Genomic DNA, 18395 nt, shown 5'->3' with positions numbered 1-18395 from the left:
TTGGGCACTTGAGCAATGAGACACAACAGTGACAAACTTTTATCACCTTTTAAATTCAAACTAAACAAAAATATTTTTCTCTTTAGCTGCAAAATGCTGCACTGTGTTTATTAGCTAGTCATTACAGGTGCCTCTCTGCCATTTGATGCTGAACAGAAGGTGTAGGTGTTTTTCTGCTTTTTTTTTTTTTTTTTTTAAATAACACTATGAAAGCAGAATGTATGATCCAAAACAAGAAGCTGTAGGACACTAAAATGCTCTGTAGAGCTGAGAGGAACTGCAGAGTCAGGTTATATGTCCCTGTGGGTTCAACACTACATTCAAGTAGTGACCCACTCTTAATATAAAAATGTTAATTATAGCTGTTCAAGTTCTCAATAGATGATTTCACTAACATTAAAAACAATCACATTTTTTGGCTCACATTTTCTCCATTCACAGCCACCTATCACAATGACTAACAGCACAGCACAATCGTTGTTTTTTTAAGCGACAAACATTGTGACAGGCAACAAGCACAAATGCTTTGAGGTTTAAAAATGAGACTTCAGGAAACTATAGGCGATGTCACAGAGGCAACAATCATGTTTTGCTAGTCTGGTCAGTGAACAGGGAGCAGGTGTGTTGTTCAGTTCTAAAGTGAGGTTGAGTAGAATTGTCTTGGTTTTTGGCTTGGATTGAGAGGTCACATTAGTAAAATACTGCACTGTTTTCGTACATTATGAAAGTCAGCGCTGAACTCGTCGACAAACAAGCAATACATAAACATTCCCACTAAACTTCTCCATAGTTTAGGTTACTGTGGTAAGGCACGTTTGGGGGAAGGAAAAGAGAGTTTTCTAGACAAATTTCCCTCTTTTGCATCATTTTTTGTCCTGCTTTTGTCCAACACGAATACACATTTCCTCAAATTTGATAATGTCATTCCCACTTCTAAGTAAATGCATATTTGGCTGATTGGCAGACTTTTATTTGAATAGAGGAGGTGATAGTAAAGCTGGTGTTCTTCTCTCACCCCAGATGCAGGAGATGGCTTTGCACCACCACCAACAGCAACACCATCACCAGCACCCAGACGGCTCTCATTATGACCCCGCCCGTAACCACCCCCTGATAAACAGCTCACCTCCGATACTGCCCAACCCCATGAGTGCACTGTCCCAGCTAAACCCTCAGGTCAGCCGGAGTGCACTGCCTCATGGCTCCCCCTCACCTCCCGGAAGTAAATCGGCCACACCCTCCCCCTCAAGCTCCAATCAGGAAGAGGAGACTGATCCTCATTCAAAGGTACTTATGTAGCACTGCTTCTCTGGCTTGTAGTAGTGGAACGGCAGGCAAGGACTTGGCAGTTCTTCTCTGAGATGGTTCACATGCTTACCGTCGTGACGAGTTAAGCAGGAATACTGGCCTGTCCATGATAGTGCTTCTTTTATTTGGTTGCCTGGAAAGCTCAGACGTGGCTGAGCGGTTTTGTTAGAGTTTGAGTTATGGCTACAATATTTTTTTCCTTTGTATATGAGATGGTGTGGTGTGGTGAGGTGTCATATTTGATAAGAAAATTGCTTGATTAATTTAGACATTTTGCTCAATATTGAAATTCATTTCATTTCATTTTACTTTTTAAAATGTCTTTTTTATATTATAGGCACACATAAATTATTTTGAATGAGTTAAAATCTTGCCCACACTTAAAAGCAACAAAATCTTGCCTTTGTGAGAGATAATTTCACCCTCAGCCAAATTTCTTTTCCAATTACACATTTGTGAATGGCTCACAATCCATTACCACCATGGCATGTTTATACGTTTGTTGGCTAACTCATAACATAATATGAAATCCTTTTCCATGATGTAGTTTTTGAAATATTCTACCCTTTCTCTGTTAGATACACTCTGATTTGAAACCTACCACTCCCTCATTTAAACCACCTATTCATTTTAATGAGAAGAGAAAGATACTTGTTTACATTCAATTGGTTTATGTAAATCCGTAAAACTACTTTCATAAATTGCCCACCAACTAGTGTCTCTGGGGATTTACTTCATTTGTATCAAGGGAATGTGAATGTGTGTATAATTGAATCTGCCATGTCCCCAGTGCTTCAGATTCATCGGTGCATTTAAATGTTAGTTCCCAGTGATGCAGTATAACAAGAAGGGTATCCTTTAGTTTAAAAAATATATTTCTTGACTATATATCTCTGCCGCGCCTCTCACTGTGTGTGAATATAAATGATTACCATCTCTCCTATCAGTAAGTAATTCCATTTGCTCTCTCCAATTCATTCTGAGACCCCATCAAAGCCAGAGCAGATACAGCAGGCGATTTAAAATTCCTTTCACCCCTACCAAGAAAAGTCAGAATTTATGACTTGCTGAACAACTGAAAAATAAAGATTTGCGAAGGTTTGATAAATTCAACTAACTAATTTCTGACAAAGAAAGGCAGACAAAAACTACTGTCAACCAGCGCCTGTGTAAAAGGTTACTGTCAGTGAAACATTGCTCTGTAATATCAAATGCTGACTACATGGGTATTGAACATAGAGACTGAATTATGGATTTAATGACGTTTATATCCTACACCTGAAATTAATGTTATAATCATTCATCAGAAATGTAGATTGTAGATGTTGTTTGTACAGTGTCAATAAGCTGTTTTGTTTTTTGTGTGTCTCTGATGGTGTTTCAGATCACGGGCGAGAAGCGGCCGTCTTCTGAGATGATGAAGCCTAAGCCCAAGCCCCAAAAAAAGAAGAAGAAGAAGGACCCCAATGAGCCCACAAAGCCCGTGTCAGCCTATGCCTTGTTCTTCAGAGACACCCAGGCAGCCATTAAGGGCCAGAATCCCAATGCCACCTTTGGCGACGTATCCAAGATAGTAGCCTCCATGTGGGACGGGCTGGGTGAGGAGCAGAAACAGGTACATAAATGTTTTAGCTTTCTACATTCATTTTGCAGCTGCACTGCTTATAAATATAGATGCTTATAAATGTTGAACCTTACAGTTGAAATTTGATACTTTTGGGAGTTTGGGGTAATGATTAATTTAAACTTGCAGTAACTAATGTTTTTCCCATGGGAAGGCCACTAACGTTGACACTAACATTACACATTTCAATATGGGGAACTTGTTAGCAAACAGTTTCCTATTGAAGTATCCAGCAGATACTCAGCACGTCATTTAAAGTGATGTGTCTGGCCACCTGGCAAATCCAAGTTCAATATTCACACTACATTAAACTCTGTTTTTGGTCTCCACAAAATCTTGGTGGAAATACGTCCTCTGCTACATGGCTGCCTTTGTCTCTCTATACCTATATATGATGCTGTAGTGGAGTTTTAGAATCATTTTGCTGAAAACAGTTGCCTGTGATGCCCAAAAACACTATACACTGTAAGACTAACACCAAAGTAATGAGCTGCAAGAGTCTATAAGGCTCCATAGACCTTTACACAGATGGATTTAGGGCACTAATAGGTAACTAGCAACACATTGTTACATACATGTATTTAATTGTTGGCTCCTAACATGAAACCATAGTCGTGGTTATGCAAATTAACCTTCCAGGTTCACCAGACAAACTGTAAACTCCACAGAGTTCACAGTTTGGTGAGTATCTCTATTGTAACACATTGTGGGTAGCCTGCCAAGGACGTTTGCAACTCTAGTATTGATTGGCACAATATTATTTATTGCCAGTTAGACTAGTTAATACAGCTGCTTTGCATAGGCCATTTGGAAAGTGCAGTCAGGTTAAGTTGTTGATATAATCATATGAAAATGTTTTCTATATTACATGATCTAAACACAATATACTGTATTACAAGGGCCTGCCTAGAAAATCTGGGTATGATGGAGTTTGAATAAAGTTTGCATAGTTTAAACCTACAGGTAATTATAATTTTCATTATCAATTGATCTGACAACTTTTTTTTTTTTGATTAGTTGATTAATTCAGTGACTATATCCATTATATTTTCCCAGAGTAGTGTTTTCAAATGTCTTGCGCTGTCTGAACAACAGTTAAAAATAGCTTGAATGTTGGTCCTATAAAACTCAAGCAATTGGTTAATCAACTAATCATTTATGTTTGGAACTTTTTGGATTAGACATGCGCTTGTACAAATCAACTAGAAAAATATTTTCCTGTGTTTGAAAGGTGTGCTTCCATCAGCTGTAGACATATTTGACAGAATAGTTTCAGGAGTCATTTTAATTTCATTACAGGCTGACCTATGTATATGGAAGTGCAGCTACATTTACTGCAGTGTGAAGTATTTCTGTCCAGCATATTTTCTATTTCGTTTTAGCATTCCAGACCAACAGACAAAGTCAAAGGGGTTTCTATGTGTTTGTGGTAACAAATGATGGTGTGAAATGAATGGAAAACGAGACAGTCTGATGATCATGTGCAGACTCATATTTTTAGAATATCCAGTCAGGGCGCAGCCTATTGGGTGACAAATAAAAGCACCTGTCTCCATGACAAAGTGCAGCCCATTCTCCTCAGCCCCAGCCACTGTCGACTAGACCCTATCTAGCATGTGTGTGTTTTTTTTCTCCCACCAAACCTACTTTATTCGCAGGACTTTGGAGGCCGTCTGTCCCTTTTATTTGCAGTTAATTTTTGCCGCCTTCACCGGGGCTCTTCACCATGAATCTTCATTTTGCCGCTGACACCCTTGAATGTGAATTCCTCATTTCCTGTCCTTTTATTTATATCTGTTGCCTGGTGATTTGATCATGCTGGGAATACAAGATTAGCAATTGCCTTGTCCTTGGTTTTGCCTCAAGGACATCTGCTCCTGAAATGTTATTGTTTGTGCTTCTTAACCCTTTCTGTACTGGCTTCTTTTTTAACCTTAGATTTTGCACTGTAGATTCAGTGCTCTCTCTGTCTCTCTCTGTTATCTCCTAAATGTTTTTGTCCTTCACACTTTTACCTGGAAAGAGAAACAAAACTAACACAAGGGCAATTCCACCATTAAAACGTACCCATTTATTGTACCATTCCAAAGGCTAATTTTGTGATTTGTTTGTGCATTCATGTGTTTAATCAAACATGTCACCACGCAAGACACATAATTAACTTGAGGTAATGATGTCATTATGCAATGAAATGTAGTACCCTGTCTGGGCAATAACACTGTGATTGCTCTAATTATTCTCTGTGACTAGCACTGTCACTTACTACAGCAAAACAAATGGATAAACTTGATAACCATGTATATACAGAGTGTAGCCAATTCAGCTATTTCTGATAATACTCATTAAAGTCTGAATACATTAAAATCTGTCTTTGGTTTAATATAACAACCTATTACAGCAAACTGTATCTGCAGCTGCTGAGCAATCATGTTAAAGTTAAATGCATTTAGAACAGATGTATACTTTCCATAACAAGATCTCATACCTTAAACATTCCCATTATACAGCCTCGATTTATATCTGCTCTTCATCTGCTGATGTATATTCAGTTATGCCTTTACTTTTCTTTTTTCCCCCCCAACACTGGCTGTCATGTCATCTCTATCGGAACAATGAGGTGTGTTTATAATGTCACAGTCAGACCCTCTGGAGCCATGCAGGAGCACCAGAATGTAAACACAACCCTTCCCCTACACACAGCTTTGTTTTAACTAGAACGTGGCCCCTGTTTCCAATTACCTATAGTACTCCTCAAACACACCATGCAGCAGAATTCACATAAACGCATTGGAGGCAGCATGCTTTATTGCTGTATTTTATTGAAGAAACGATCAGAACTTTTATTATTGTGATTTGTGTTCTTTTTGTTTAGCTTCAGCATGCATTTTTCCCCACTTTGCTCATTTTGTTGTGTATTCTCCAGTGCCGACCTTGAGTTTGGCAGAACAAAGTCTTTTTTTAAAACTCGTGTTTGTGTTCATATTTTCTTTTTTTATTAAGATGTTTTTGCATGCTATACAGCCTTTTTTTTAAATTCCCAAAGGCCTGTGCTTTATAGTACAAGAACAATGCAAATCTTTGGGCTGTGTTATTCCTCAAGGTGACTACATGTTAAAGCTGCCCCAGAAACACAAAAGAACATTTTTCTTGTTTTTGTTATTTAAGATTAAGATCAATTTTCAGTTTTCACAGCAGCGAGGAGGAATGGTGAAAATGGAGTTGGGGAGAAAAGAGGAGAGAACGTGGCTTTGTTTAACTGAGTCTAATGTGTTGTGGTTGTGTGGCGAAGGGTCAGAAATCGGAAACAGCTTTTAGAAATTTTTATAAACTCCTCTATAAGGCTAACTTTCATTATATATCCAACAATATTCTTTCTTTTTTTACTGTTTGCTGCTTATTTGTCTTTTACACACTTTTTTCTTTCCTTTGTTCTTTTTAATTTGTAATGGTTCCCTCTTACTCTGGGAGTCACTTCTTTCCTCTCTTCTCCTCTCCACTACCTCCCTTTTAACTTCTCTCATCTCTCCTCATCTCTGTACTTCCCATCTATTTCCTCTCCTCCTCCTCTCACTGGTCGCACGGTCTTTCGGTCGTAGGGGTAATCACTCCCTTCAGTGTCAGCAGGGTGCGGAGTTATTGTCTCCTGTAATTAACTGGTTATCAAACAAGAACATTTCATTAAGGTACAATTAGGGGCTAATTCAGGCGGGACACCTCTGTGTCAGAATTACGATGGAGGCATATGCTCTCCCCTTGCAGCTTTGTTATTTTTAATTCATACTGACCTGCAGCCTCTGACGGCTTCAATTGCTAATGAATCCACTCACTTTGGAATAATTAGACATCCTTAGGCATGGTAATTTATTTAAAAGTATCCGTCATTGCGCAAATCATTAGCTGTGTTAAATTAATTTGAAATTAAAGCTGCTGGGAGTATGGGGTGCATTAAAGAGGCAGGCATGGCTCTATCAATATTTAAGGGGTGAGGGGTAAGGTTGTCAATTTCTTTTTTAACCAAAGTCAGTCATTCTTTTTGTCTGTCAATAGACATTATTGTTTATGAAAATCATCAAACTATGTGCTTTGTTCCTGTATTTTGGAGTTCCTAACTCAATCCTGTCTTGTTTCAAAATATCTGAACGCATACCATGGAAGGGATGTAATAATAATAATGTAAATAGGGATGAGTGAGAGGATAAACATCAGCTGTTTGAGCAAGAGATTGTATCCGTCCTTATCCTGGTTTGTTTGCTGTTCTCTGTGTATATCTGTTTGTTTATTGACTGTATGTGTTAGAGGCTGTCTATGCCTATGTGCGTTTGGTAACACATGAATGCTTAATGGTTATTCTACCCCACCTCTTTGAAAGAAATGACCCCTGTCCATGAAGCCACAGATAGTCTCTCACTCAGGATCAGTAATTACCCACCACATTCACACACAAAACACATACTCTCCTCGTAATAAAACGCTCCAGAGAGGAGCTGAGATCTGAGTCTTCCTCATTGATTTAAGGGTGGACTTTTTGCGACTTGTTTTTCCCACATCAAAAAGGCAATGGCAGCAATAAAGAGCCTGTGAGTGACATGTGATGACATTAACTTGAATTCCCTGTCTTAACGCATCATTTGAGGTTCCTTCAGAAGGCTTGAGATTGCCTCTTTCCTAATGCTGTTTTGAATTTTTCTATTTTTTCTTCCTTGTCTGAATGATTTGCTGGGACATCAGCTCTGATTAAGAGATGAGCAACAGTCTTAATAGAGGAGGAGAGTGAAAAGCAGTACACAAAATGACAAACAGCTTCTCGCTCCTCATTTAGCTCCATAATATTTCAAAGTGCATTATTGCGCACCAGATTTCTTGCCATTTTATTCTGGATATTTTGAGGAACTAAATGATTCAAATACAGCAACAACATGCAGGTGGTCAAATGTTTTTGACTTGATAACTGTGCAATGAATACATGTGGTATGTTTTTCATTACAGAGCACACTGCCAGGTCACACAATCACACCATGACTCCCAAAATCTCATCCACATCAGTCGGTGTGGACCACAGGGTCATTTTAGCCTTTGGCATCACCTTGTAATCAGTCGTTGTTGTTGTGTTTGCTCCTGCAGAGCTACAAGAGGAAAACAGAGGCTGCTAAGAAGGAGTACCTGAAAGCCCTGGCCGCCTACAGAGCCAGTCTGGTTTCCAAGGTAACCGCGGGGGTCACGTCTTTGATATACATGGGTCAGCAGCGATATAAGGGATGATAAATTAGCCAGAGAATTTCTCTCTCTTATTTCTAAGAAAGGGTTCACTTGCTGCACTGAGGGGTTAGTAGTATATCTGTGCATATATGTGTATGCATGTGTGTCTGTGTGTACGTGAATAGAGAAAATCAGGTCTCAAACACACCCAAGACATGAAAAGTAACAACAGAAATTTGTGAGCCTCTAAGTGTGTACATGTAAAACTTGAATTGGACATTACCATTATCATTTGTCACCCTCTTGGTGCTTCTATCCTGCCTGACTGGTCACTAATATGCAGGCTGATGTTTGCTCATACCTACTGCTCTCTATTTATTAAAGTTAATTTAACAGTTATTTAACATTAATAAAGCTCTTTAAGCTAGTGTAAAAAAGCAAATTTGTTTTTTGTAAAAAAAAAGCCGACATATTAAGGCCCAGTGTCTGTTTCTTGCATCTGCAAGGCTTCTACAATTGTAATAACATTACAGGAGTGTTTTAATCTGTTCAGTATGTTGGTGTAGTGCATTTCATTTCTTGGTTTCTGCATTGTTTTCAAAACGCAACTTTAAATTGCATTAGCATATATCAAGCTCCTCCTCTTCCCTTCTCTCTCCCCATCCCCTCCGCACAGCACCACACTTCCTCTCATGCTCATGGGCCGAAAACAAGCACCTTGATTAAGGCATGAATAGTTAATTCATCAGCCTCTTCACTGTGGCATACTTTCAACTAAAAAGACTATTCTCATCTCTTGTCTTTGGTGCAATTAGACATTCATGTCAGAGCTCCTATACAGAGGCTTGATTGATACTATATGTTGGTAGATTGCCAGTCAAAAAAGTGACTGACAAAAATAAATCTGCAAACCCCCACCCCACCCCCCTCATTCAGTACCAGCCAATCTGAATGCAAGGCTGAATCTCATGATTCAACACGACACTCTTTTTTAAATTACCAATGAAGGAGTCTTTTCAACGTGAATTGGGGTGGGAGGAATTGGAGGTAATTGGAGCATCATTTGAAGGATTCACATCTTCAGTGTGCACCTGTTGCCTTTTTGTTTTGTGACGCTTGTTGGTTTGTTTGAGAGAAGTAGAAAAAACAAAAGTTTGATTGCTACCCACTGTACGTAATGGCACTTCTCTTATGTTCATTTGCATCCAAAAACTCCAAGTACAGAACGTGATTTAAAAAAAAATTCTAGATTAAAAGTCACACTATGCAGTCAATTTCAAAGATTTAATAAATGCTTGAATTCTCATACACTATCATTTTACATATATATTTCCTATGATAAAAATGACTACACTACATCATCCTTAAATTTCCCTTAAAATAAATTAAGGTGCAAGAAATGACACCCATCATCTCACTCTTCCCTCTCCGTTTACCCCATTTCTTCAACATTTCATTTTCCTCTTGACCCTGTATAGAACCATGTCCCTCTGTTTTATCCATCCCTCCATCCTGTTCCATTGATTAGTTCAGGGTTCAGTTGGATGGATGTGAGCCATTACTAAATAGCAGACCCCCACACATCACTCTAGCCAGTCTGACAGTTAATGAGAAATACTGGATGTATTTCATACATACACCACCTCATGAGAGAAAGACAGACAGAAAAACCTGCAGAATAAATGGCTGTCTGTGTGTAGGCAGTGAATAGCATGGAATTTCTTCACACTCACCAACATATAGAACAGAGATATGTCACTTCTAAATTTAATTCACACATTTATTTAAATAGTTGTCTTTGAACTTGAATTGGTTAATGGCTGCTTCTCCGTTCCTTTCGCTTCATCGCCATATTGTTTAGAAAACTTCCCCTGAGAATGTTGTCTCTTTGGGAATGACGAGTCACAAAGCATTATGGGACAGCTTTATCAGATCCAGCTGTTGTGTATGAATGTTCATATCTCTTTCAGGGTGCTATTATTTGTGCACTAAAATTGCACATTACACTAATTTGCACACAAGTAGCACTGAACATGAACAGTTGGGACAGTCTCGATACTGGTCATACTATTTGATTCTGGCAAGAGCAGTGCAAAACCACTACTGCTAATTTACACCAAAAAAAAGAAACAACTCAAAATCTTACAGCTATGTGTTTCAATTGCAACTCCATCAAACTGCAATATGATAAAAAAAAAAAAAAACTTACCATTACATAACCCATTCAGCAATGTTCACATTATTAATATTCCACTAAATATTTGATTTATCCTTAAAGGATAGTTCCAGTTTATTACAACAAAAGTTTTGGCCACCATTTCTAGTGACTGTGATAACATTATACAGATCCAAGAAATTGCTGAGATCTGGGAACATGGCAACATAAATAAAGTCAGACGACAAAAAATAAATAAAATAATAAATCAGACAAACAGGCTGTAAAAAAGCCAACAATTTAGTCAGACTGTCTAAAACACACAGCTAAACCCAATAATCCCTCATTACATATTGAAACTGAGAACACAAATACAAAAGTAAGATCAAAATTATAATAAAACAGAACTGTCCTTGGCTGAATATATTGTCACAATGAATATTACCACTATCCTTCTCTCTCCCCTCAATAGACATATAATGACCCAGTGGAGACAAAAAGTGCCCAAACAAGCCAGGCTTCTCCACATATGATGCCAGCCAACCCGCCCCTATACAGTGTGCCACCTCCTCCCCAGCCATCATCACCCTACCTGGGGCCAGGGGCCTTCCCTCTCACCGACCTGCAGAGCTACGCAGGACACGCCCCTCGCCACACCCTGTCGCAGACTCTCAGCCAATCACAGATGCTGCCCAGCATTAGTGCCTCTCCCCCTTCCTCCTTCCAGATCAGCCCACCTCTTCACCCCCACCAGCAGCTCTCCCTGCACCAGAGCTCACTCCTCAACCAGCCTATCCGCATGCAGCAGGTCCAATCCCAGCCAATCATCTCTCACCAGATGGGGCTGCAGGCCTCCCTTCACTCCCCACCTCCTGGACAGCAGGTATAGTAATACATTGAGGCGCATTTGCTGCTGTGAAATAGTTTATCCTGTAATATTTTGGCTCAATTTTCTTTTTATTTCTCCAGGGTTTTTCCCATCTCCAGTCAGAGTATCAGAAGAGCATTGGAGGATCCCAGTCTCCAGGAGCCCCTGGCTCTGGTCCAGGCCCTGGAGTGGCTCAGAGCCATGACTGGGACAGTGAATACTGTAATCGGGAGTGTGGCAACCACTGCAGGTCAGTGGAATTACAGGAGACTGTGTTAGTTGCTTATTTGTTCTGTTTCCATACTATGGTTTCATCGAATCCCATTAGCTTAAAAATAGATTTGGAAAGAAGACAAATGCACCTGATTTTATTCATCTTAATAAAAGTTAAACCATAACATGAAAAAATGTTGAGATTGTGGGACTTCATTGTTAACGTTTTACTTTTACTACAGATTTTCAAATTGAATTTGTCAGAAAGATATATAGCAGAGTCCCTTAGAAATAAGCACATATAGTCATGTCACATGTCTCCCCAACTCCTATCTCAGTATAAGTGTTGAAAATTGACAGCTCTGTTCCAGTGAGACAGAGGAGACAGCTGGAGAGGTAATGGTGAGATAATAGAGCTTGTCATGTGTTTGTCAGACAGCAGTAAAAAAACAGATGTTCCTAACACAAGTTTTCACTGTTATTGTACTGAACAGTTTGGCAGGCTGTGCAGTCCTGCGGCACTGTCTGCAGTGCTCATCATGCAAAAGTACACTTCATTTATTAACAGGTTTTGGTTAGAGTCAGGTAGAAGTGTTTTGCCTTAAACTGTGGCCATTTGAGAATGAAAGGTATTTGCAATCAGAGAAAAACATACCTCCTATTGTTCTGTTCTTTTGTATTTGAATCCTTTTCATCTTTCCCACTCTGTTTTTGTTTAACCCATGTCTCTCTTTCTTTCCTCCAGTGGCAGCATGATAGGCAGGGACAAGCCACTCTACCTCACCTGAAATTGAAGATCATACTCTGTCGACAAATACCACACCGAGGAGTCTACTTTCACCACCCCCCACTCCCTTCCCCCTCCGAATTCTCCTCACCCCTATCCTCGCAACCCTCTTCTGATGCACACACATACATACAGTGCACACGTAACATAATTGCATTCTATTACATACAAACACACACACACACACACACGTTCGACATTGCAAACACAATCACCATCATATTTTTTCTCAATGTAATTATTATTTCTCTTGGTTTCTAGAAGAATTTGTGACCAGAGTTTTTTGAATAGATGACTACTGTCTGTACCACTTAATGTATTAGCAGTCCTCTTGCTGTTTGAATTTGCCAAGCACTTATAACCCCTCCTCCCCATGCCCCCTCCCTCCGACTCCCACCCTCCTCTCTCTGAGTCGTGCATCTGTGCCCTCTCTGATACGGACTGGGCTGCTGAGCACTCCTCTTCTATGTCACCATCAATGTCCCCTCAGGGACCCCATCCAGCTTTAATTAGAGTAAGAAGAAAAAAAAACACTCTTCCTCTTCTTTAATCATTTTAATTTCCTTTCGTGTTTTTTTTTCTTTTTGTTGTTGTTGTTATTGTTGTTCCTGTTTTATTTATTTTTGGCTTGCAAAATTGTTCCTCTCTTTTTGTTTTTTTTTTTGTTTTTGCCAATAAGCTTAAGGCCCCATACTGTAGAGAAATATTAACTTCTAGCAGATTCAGCGCAGGCCTTGATGTTATGGTAGCTTTGCTTAAGGGCCTGCAAAATGAATACAAAAAGCTTGGGTGGGGAAGAGAATCAAAACTAAAAGAATCTTTTTTTTTTTTATATTAAAGACCTGTTGAGGTCTACTGATCTGTCACAGTGTGATTGTAAATATCACTTTTATGGGATCAAATTTGGAATTGGAAGTCCAGATAGATTTGTTTCATCTTTAATATTACGTGTAAGTCATGTTGTGTGTGCATGTGCGTGTGTGTGTGTGTGTGTGTGCGTGTGTCTGGACGTTAGAATGTACCCCATTCCTGACGTGTACAGCTGAGTGTGTTTGTGCACGAGCACACGCTTGCGTGCAAGAGTGTCTCAGTGTTTGAGGGTCGAGTCTTTCTTGTGAATTTTAACAGCCTTGTGCAGCTGGATTTCAGAAGAGTATTTCACACTCTCGTTCTTGCATTAAATCTGTGCTCACTGGTGTGTTTTTTCCAATAAAGTTCAATCCAAAACTGAATACACAATATGTGTCCTGCAGATCATTAAATGGAAAGAGCCAGGCACAAGATAGAGTGGAAAGAGATAGAAAGAGAGAAAGAAACGCAGTGAGATAAAATGAGATATAATGTTGCGAGTGGGGGGAAAAAAAAAAGTTATTGCCCCAAAATGCCCACCCACCTCCCCCACTTATTTTCCCAGACCATAATGTCAATTTTGTCTCCTTTACATGCAGAAGTGAAGTAATGGAAGATGTAAATGGAGCCAGCTCAACCACATTACAGTGATTTTTATAAGTTTCTAGTTGGTGTTTGATTGTTTTGAACTCATCTTTTTAACTTTCGTGTGAATAACAGAACCGCATTTTGCTGACAAAAACGTCTGTTTGTATCTCTTTACTGTAGCATAATTTCAGTTTTAGTTGTTAAAGAAATATAACATTTTAAGTTGTGTAAAAGACCTGCCAATTGTAGTTATTTTATTTGTAAAGCCGATAAATATTTTAAATGGTTATCAACATATTGTTTTCGCTAGTTGCCCATCAGCCATTTCATAAGTTTTCTTATTTATAAAAGAAATTAGATCACTTTTGCTTCTTACAATGGAGGTGTATTTTTATTCTTATTTTATTGTTTTTTTTTCCCTTTGGTTTGATAAAAAAAAAATGATGACCGCAACAATGATTATTTCTTTTATTTTTTACATTTTGGGTGCTGCTCCTGTCTTTCCTTGCCAGCAGCATCTGTTTTTGTCACAATGCTTCTTTTATTTCAAACCTGCATAATAAAAAAAAAAGTTGAAAAGTGAGCATGCCTGATGTCTGTTAATTTCCCTGAAGACTTTTTGTTTCTTTTTGTCCCCTTCTCTAATGAGATGATCACACCTTTTTTTAAGACATGTTAATCATTGTTTTAAAGAGCCACTAACACCCCCAACTTACTGTACCTTACAGTGTATTTGCACTTAAGAGGGTCGCATTTGTATCCTATATTTATATTTAGCTCAGGGCTCCAAAGGCATTAGCTAATTAGCCATGGATACAGTGTACACCAGCCAGCATGGATTCTGCCAGTAAACTATCTTAACAAACAAGAGAGCAGATGCGAGAAGACGTTTGCTTTGCTTGTGAAAGTGGTGCATCGTAGGCGTCTAGTGTGAGATAAAGAGAACGGAGAAATGCAATGTGCACACAAACTCAGGCAACGGTCCAAGTACTGATTTTACCCCAAATGCACATAAGTCTTCTTACAGACTTTCTGAGAGAGAGAAGGAGAGATTGAAATGGATCTGTCACGATCCCTCCATTCATTGTTTTATTCATTTTACATCTACGTGCTGTCTCTTATTCAAAAGTATTGAAATGGCAAATAGATCATTATTGGACAATTGGAGAAACCTGACACTCTGTGATATGACACATTATATAAAAATCAAAGTCATACATTCTTAATGCAATGCTAGATGTTTTTGGATGCAGTCACACAGCCCTGTCTCTGTGCCTTTTGTGTACATACAGTCATGTACTTGTATGAATACTGTATCTGCTTATGTGTTTGCATGTTTTTCTTCTTCTCTGTTTTGAGTGCTGACTTTCCTCTCTAGCTGTAGATATATTTATGCATACATGGTGACAATACTTAGTTTTTTTCCTTTCTTATTTCAGACAAAATAGCTTTTCCTTTACTGTATATTCTCTCTGCCAGCAGTGGTGGCAGTTATTGTCTGTAGTAATACTATAGTAAATACTGCAAGAAGACAGCATCAATTTGACACTTCTGTCAGCGCCCTTAATCCCATCCCTCATCTCAGAGTCAAAGTCATGAGGCTAACAGAGAATGAAAAGCTAAAATTTATGGTGGAGGAGGCTACTGTGAAGAGGTGAATGCAATGGTCTTGTTGCTTTCTACAGATTTGAAAAGACGACTGCAGCACCAAAATGGATGACATTAGTAACAGGATGGTTGACAGAGATTAGGTCATTGTAGTATCCATCTTTAAGACAGCAAAATAAGTGAGTGACTGACAAAAACCCACTACAAACTCACTATTTAGTATCCAATCTATAGTGTGGTCATTTAACTCAAATTCTTTTTGTATGTTATACTATATGTAATATTATTTTTTAACATAGGGTCAGGTTAATTATTATTTCATAACCAAAGTGAAATGGAATTGTTGGAATTAAATTCACTTCAGTCCATTTTTGTGCTTACTTTTTTTTTTCTTTTGATAAAGTCATAAGTTTCCCTTTTTCCACAAGGATTTGAGGTTTTAGTCAAATTGTTTAATTAACAATTAAACAAGATTCCAATGTCCTTATTAAAATTAAATATTTTAAGACAACGTTGGACCTAATGATTTAGTAAAGCAAAGTACGCTATGCTAAATGGACTGTGATGGAAACAGTGTGTATGATTTCCAGATTACTTAATATGTTGTCAGTTATTTAAATACAGTTTGTCACTGATTATTAAAAAAATCCCATCATGCATGACAACAAGCTGAGTATGGTTGGAAGTGATGAATATGAGGTTAACCCTAGCGTGTGAGCGTACATTTGTGGACGTGCTCAGGCAACAATGGAAAATTTCTTTTGCTAACAGACTTGTAAGACCCGCCCCATTCAAAGTCTCTATTTTTTCTTTCTATAAAATGCACTTTATTTGCTTATTGTGGTTGAACAGTATGCCATCACTTGTTTTTAATGTGAGCGTGAACATAAATATGGTTAATCTGACCACATTAAAAAAAACTAGCTGCTGCAGCTGGAGCCTCTCTGTCGTTTGCATTTAAACTGATGCAGGTGAGAAGGTCATTGGTATGGCTGAAATAAAGGCTCGTGCACACACACACACACACACACACACACACACACACACACACACACACACACACACACACACACACACACACACACACACACACATAACACACACAATGCTCCAAGCTACTCTAGCATACAGGCAAAATGTTTCAGTTGCAACTTAGATGCTGTGGTGGAGCAACAAACAGCAGGAAATGTGGGTGGTTTTAACAAGAAATGGGTTTCGCTTTGTGTTAGAATCAGTTAAGGTTTCTCTTTTATGCTGACTGTACTGCACAAAATACTACATTAGCAAAACACAATATTGCATGGAGAATATGTGAACAATATGCCAAAAGTAAATATTTCAGTTGCACAAAATGTTATCTGCAATACATAAGTTGAAAGTTATTACATTTCATCACAGTTATGTGGACGATACTTCTTTTTGGCATTATTTTTCTGGCAGCCTATATGCACACAGAAAACTGGAAGCAAACACAGGGTGACAAATGTAATAGAAAGGATATGACAGGTACAAAGCTCATTTGTGGTTTCACACCTGAACATATTTACGTAATATGGTGTGTGTATGCTTTGTCAGCTTTGACAACCATCAGATGTGACCTGTGGTAGACAAATTTAGCCCACTCCCTGTTTTTATGATATTTACAAATGATCTGCGTTTAAAGTGGCTGCATTGTCTTTGAATGAACCGTCATGTTATTTTTTAACATATAAAATTCCTGAGACTCATTGTGAAACATCAGGTGATCATGACTTTCTCTCTATGACTACATTAAACCAAATTTGAATGTCTCAGTATCAATTTAGCAACTTTACATCACATGCTGCAGGGAAAATGGTATTATCCATGACATGTTTTTCTAACACAAATTCTTTAAAAGCAGTGGCTGACACAAAACCTTGGATCGCAATTTAACAATGTGGCAAGACAGCTTGCTCTCCTTTAGACTTCTCTTAGTTGAAGTTGTGGTGGCCTTGCCTTGTGCTTCAATAGAACTTAGATTTAGATATAATGATAAAATACTACTACTACTACTAAAACTACTACTAATAATAATCATCATCATCATCCCTGCAAGCTTCTTCAGAGGTATAGCTAAGAGGTAAGAGGTATAACTAAAGGATGGATATATGGATAATAAAAATAAGAACAAAATATATGGATCAGCTCTTAAAGTAAAAACTTACAAATTGCTTGACATGATTAAAAGTAATATATAGGCCTAATAGAACTACATTATGAAATAAATAAGTCAAACTAGTGAATTATTTGTCTCACTAGGAAGAGAAAGCAATGTGAATTGGCTGATATTGCACTTTTGATCTTTATGGATCCAAGGAAAGCGCAGTTGAGAGCATTAGAGCATTAAGCAAATGGTGGCCAGAAGAGAGATGTGTTTGATAAGAAGTAAAGTATGGGAGTTTTCTCTCTCTCTCTCTCTCTCTCTCTCTCTCTCTCTCTCTCTGTCACCCTGTCTTTTGGCTGTAGGCTGTACAGGACACAAGCCCACATTCCTGTAGAGAAACCACGGTGCTCACTAAGAGGTAAAATAATAGTGCCTCACATTTCTCCATCTCAGCAGTTTTTATGTCTTGACTTGAATTGCAGATGAGTCAGATTGGGAACCGCACACTTAACTATTTTCTCATCACCCCTGCAGTCGTCTGTAAAAGTCAGGTCTCATTTTTGCCCCGGATCACCGCACAGTAGAGCCACAAAAATGGGACTAGCCATACGCAGTCATTTCAGATGTTTGTTAAACACAACAGCTGCTCTATTTGAGCAATATCGCCCACACATGCTGCACTTTAGTTCCTCTAGTAATTGCATGTTGGAGAGTGTTAGAGAGAAACGGTTGTGTTAGTGTAATAAGGTTCTTGGTCCAGATGTTTGGGATTAAAGGGTTGTTATGAAAATACAATATAGTTACTCAGGAAGTTAGGTATCCAGCTCTGTCATGCACATGGCATGTAACTCTGTTTTAATAGGCTTGAAGATGAGATTGGGAAAGGAGTCAATTGAATGTAGTGCAACATGCTGTCATATTGTATAGTAGACAGTCTAAGCATTTGGTTGGTGAAAAAGGTCCTTGTTCTTAAAATCAGTGCCATAGCAACCAAGCTGTGGAACATCCTTTGCCAATATACATATAAATGTAACTTCACAATAGCTTTTTTGTAACTTATTTCCATACTTTAGC

At 38.5% G+C, this 18395-nt stretch overlaps 1 protein-coding gene across 5 annotated transcripts in view; it reads left to right on the top strand.

The window, feature by feature from the left end:
- Positions 1-13727, top strand: part of tox2 (TOX high mobility group box family member 2) — a 100062-nt gene extending 86335 nt beyond the window's left edge. For 2 of the 5 annotated variants that reach the window (XM_026306692.2, XM_026306690.1), the window contains exons 5-10: positions 1021-1287; positions 2681-2923; positions 8054-8134; positions 10756-11166; positions 11253-11401; positions 12110-13727. In XM_026306692.2, the coding sequence (XP_026162477.1) occupies positions 1021-1287; positions 2681-2923; positions 8054-8134; positions 10756-11166; positions 11253-11401; positions 12110-12152 (1194 nt within the window). In that variant the 3' untranslated portion in view covers positions 12153-13727. The remainder of the gene's footprint in view (positions 1-1020; positions 1288-2680; positions 2924-8053; positions 8135-10755; positions 11167-11252; positions 11402-12109) is intronic. The other 3 variants (XM_026306691.1, XM_026306695.1, XM_026306694.1) reach the window with 3 other exon arrangements.
- The last annotated feature ends 4668 nt before the right edge of the window (positions 13728-18395 follow it).

The sequence above is a fragment of the Mastacembelus armatus genome, chromosome 5, assembly GCF_900324485.2.
Source record: "Mastacembelus armatus chromosome 5, fMasArm1.2, whole genome shotgun sequence".
NCBI lineage: Eukaryota > Metazoa > Chordata > Actinopteri > Synbranchiformes > Mastacembelidae > Mastacembelus > Mastacembelus armatus.
The sequence above is the reverse complement of the archived record's forward strand: the minus strand, read 5'-3'. Positions and strand labels throughout refer to the sequence as shown.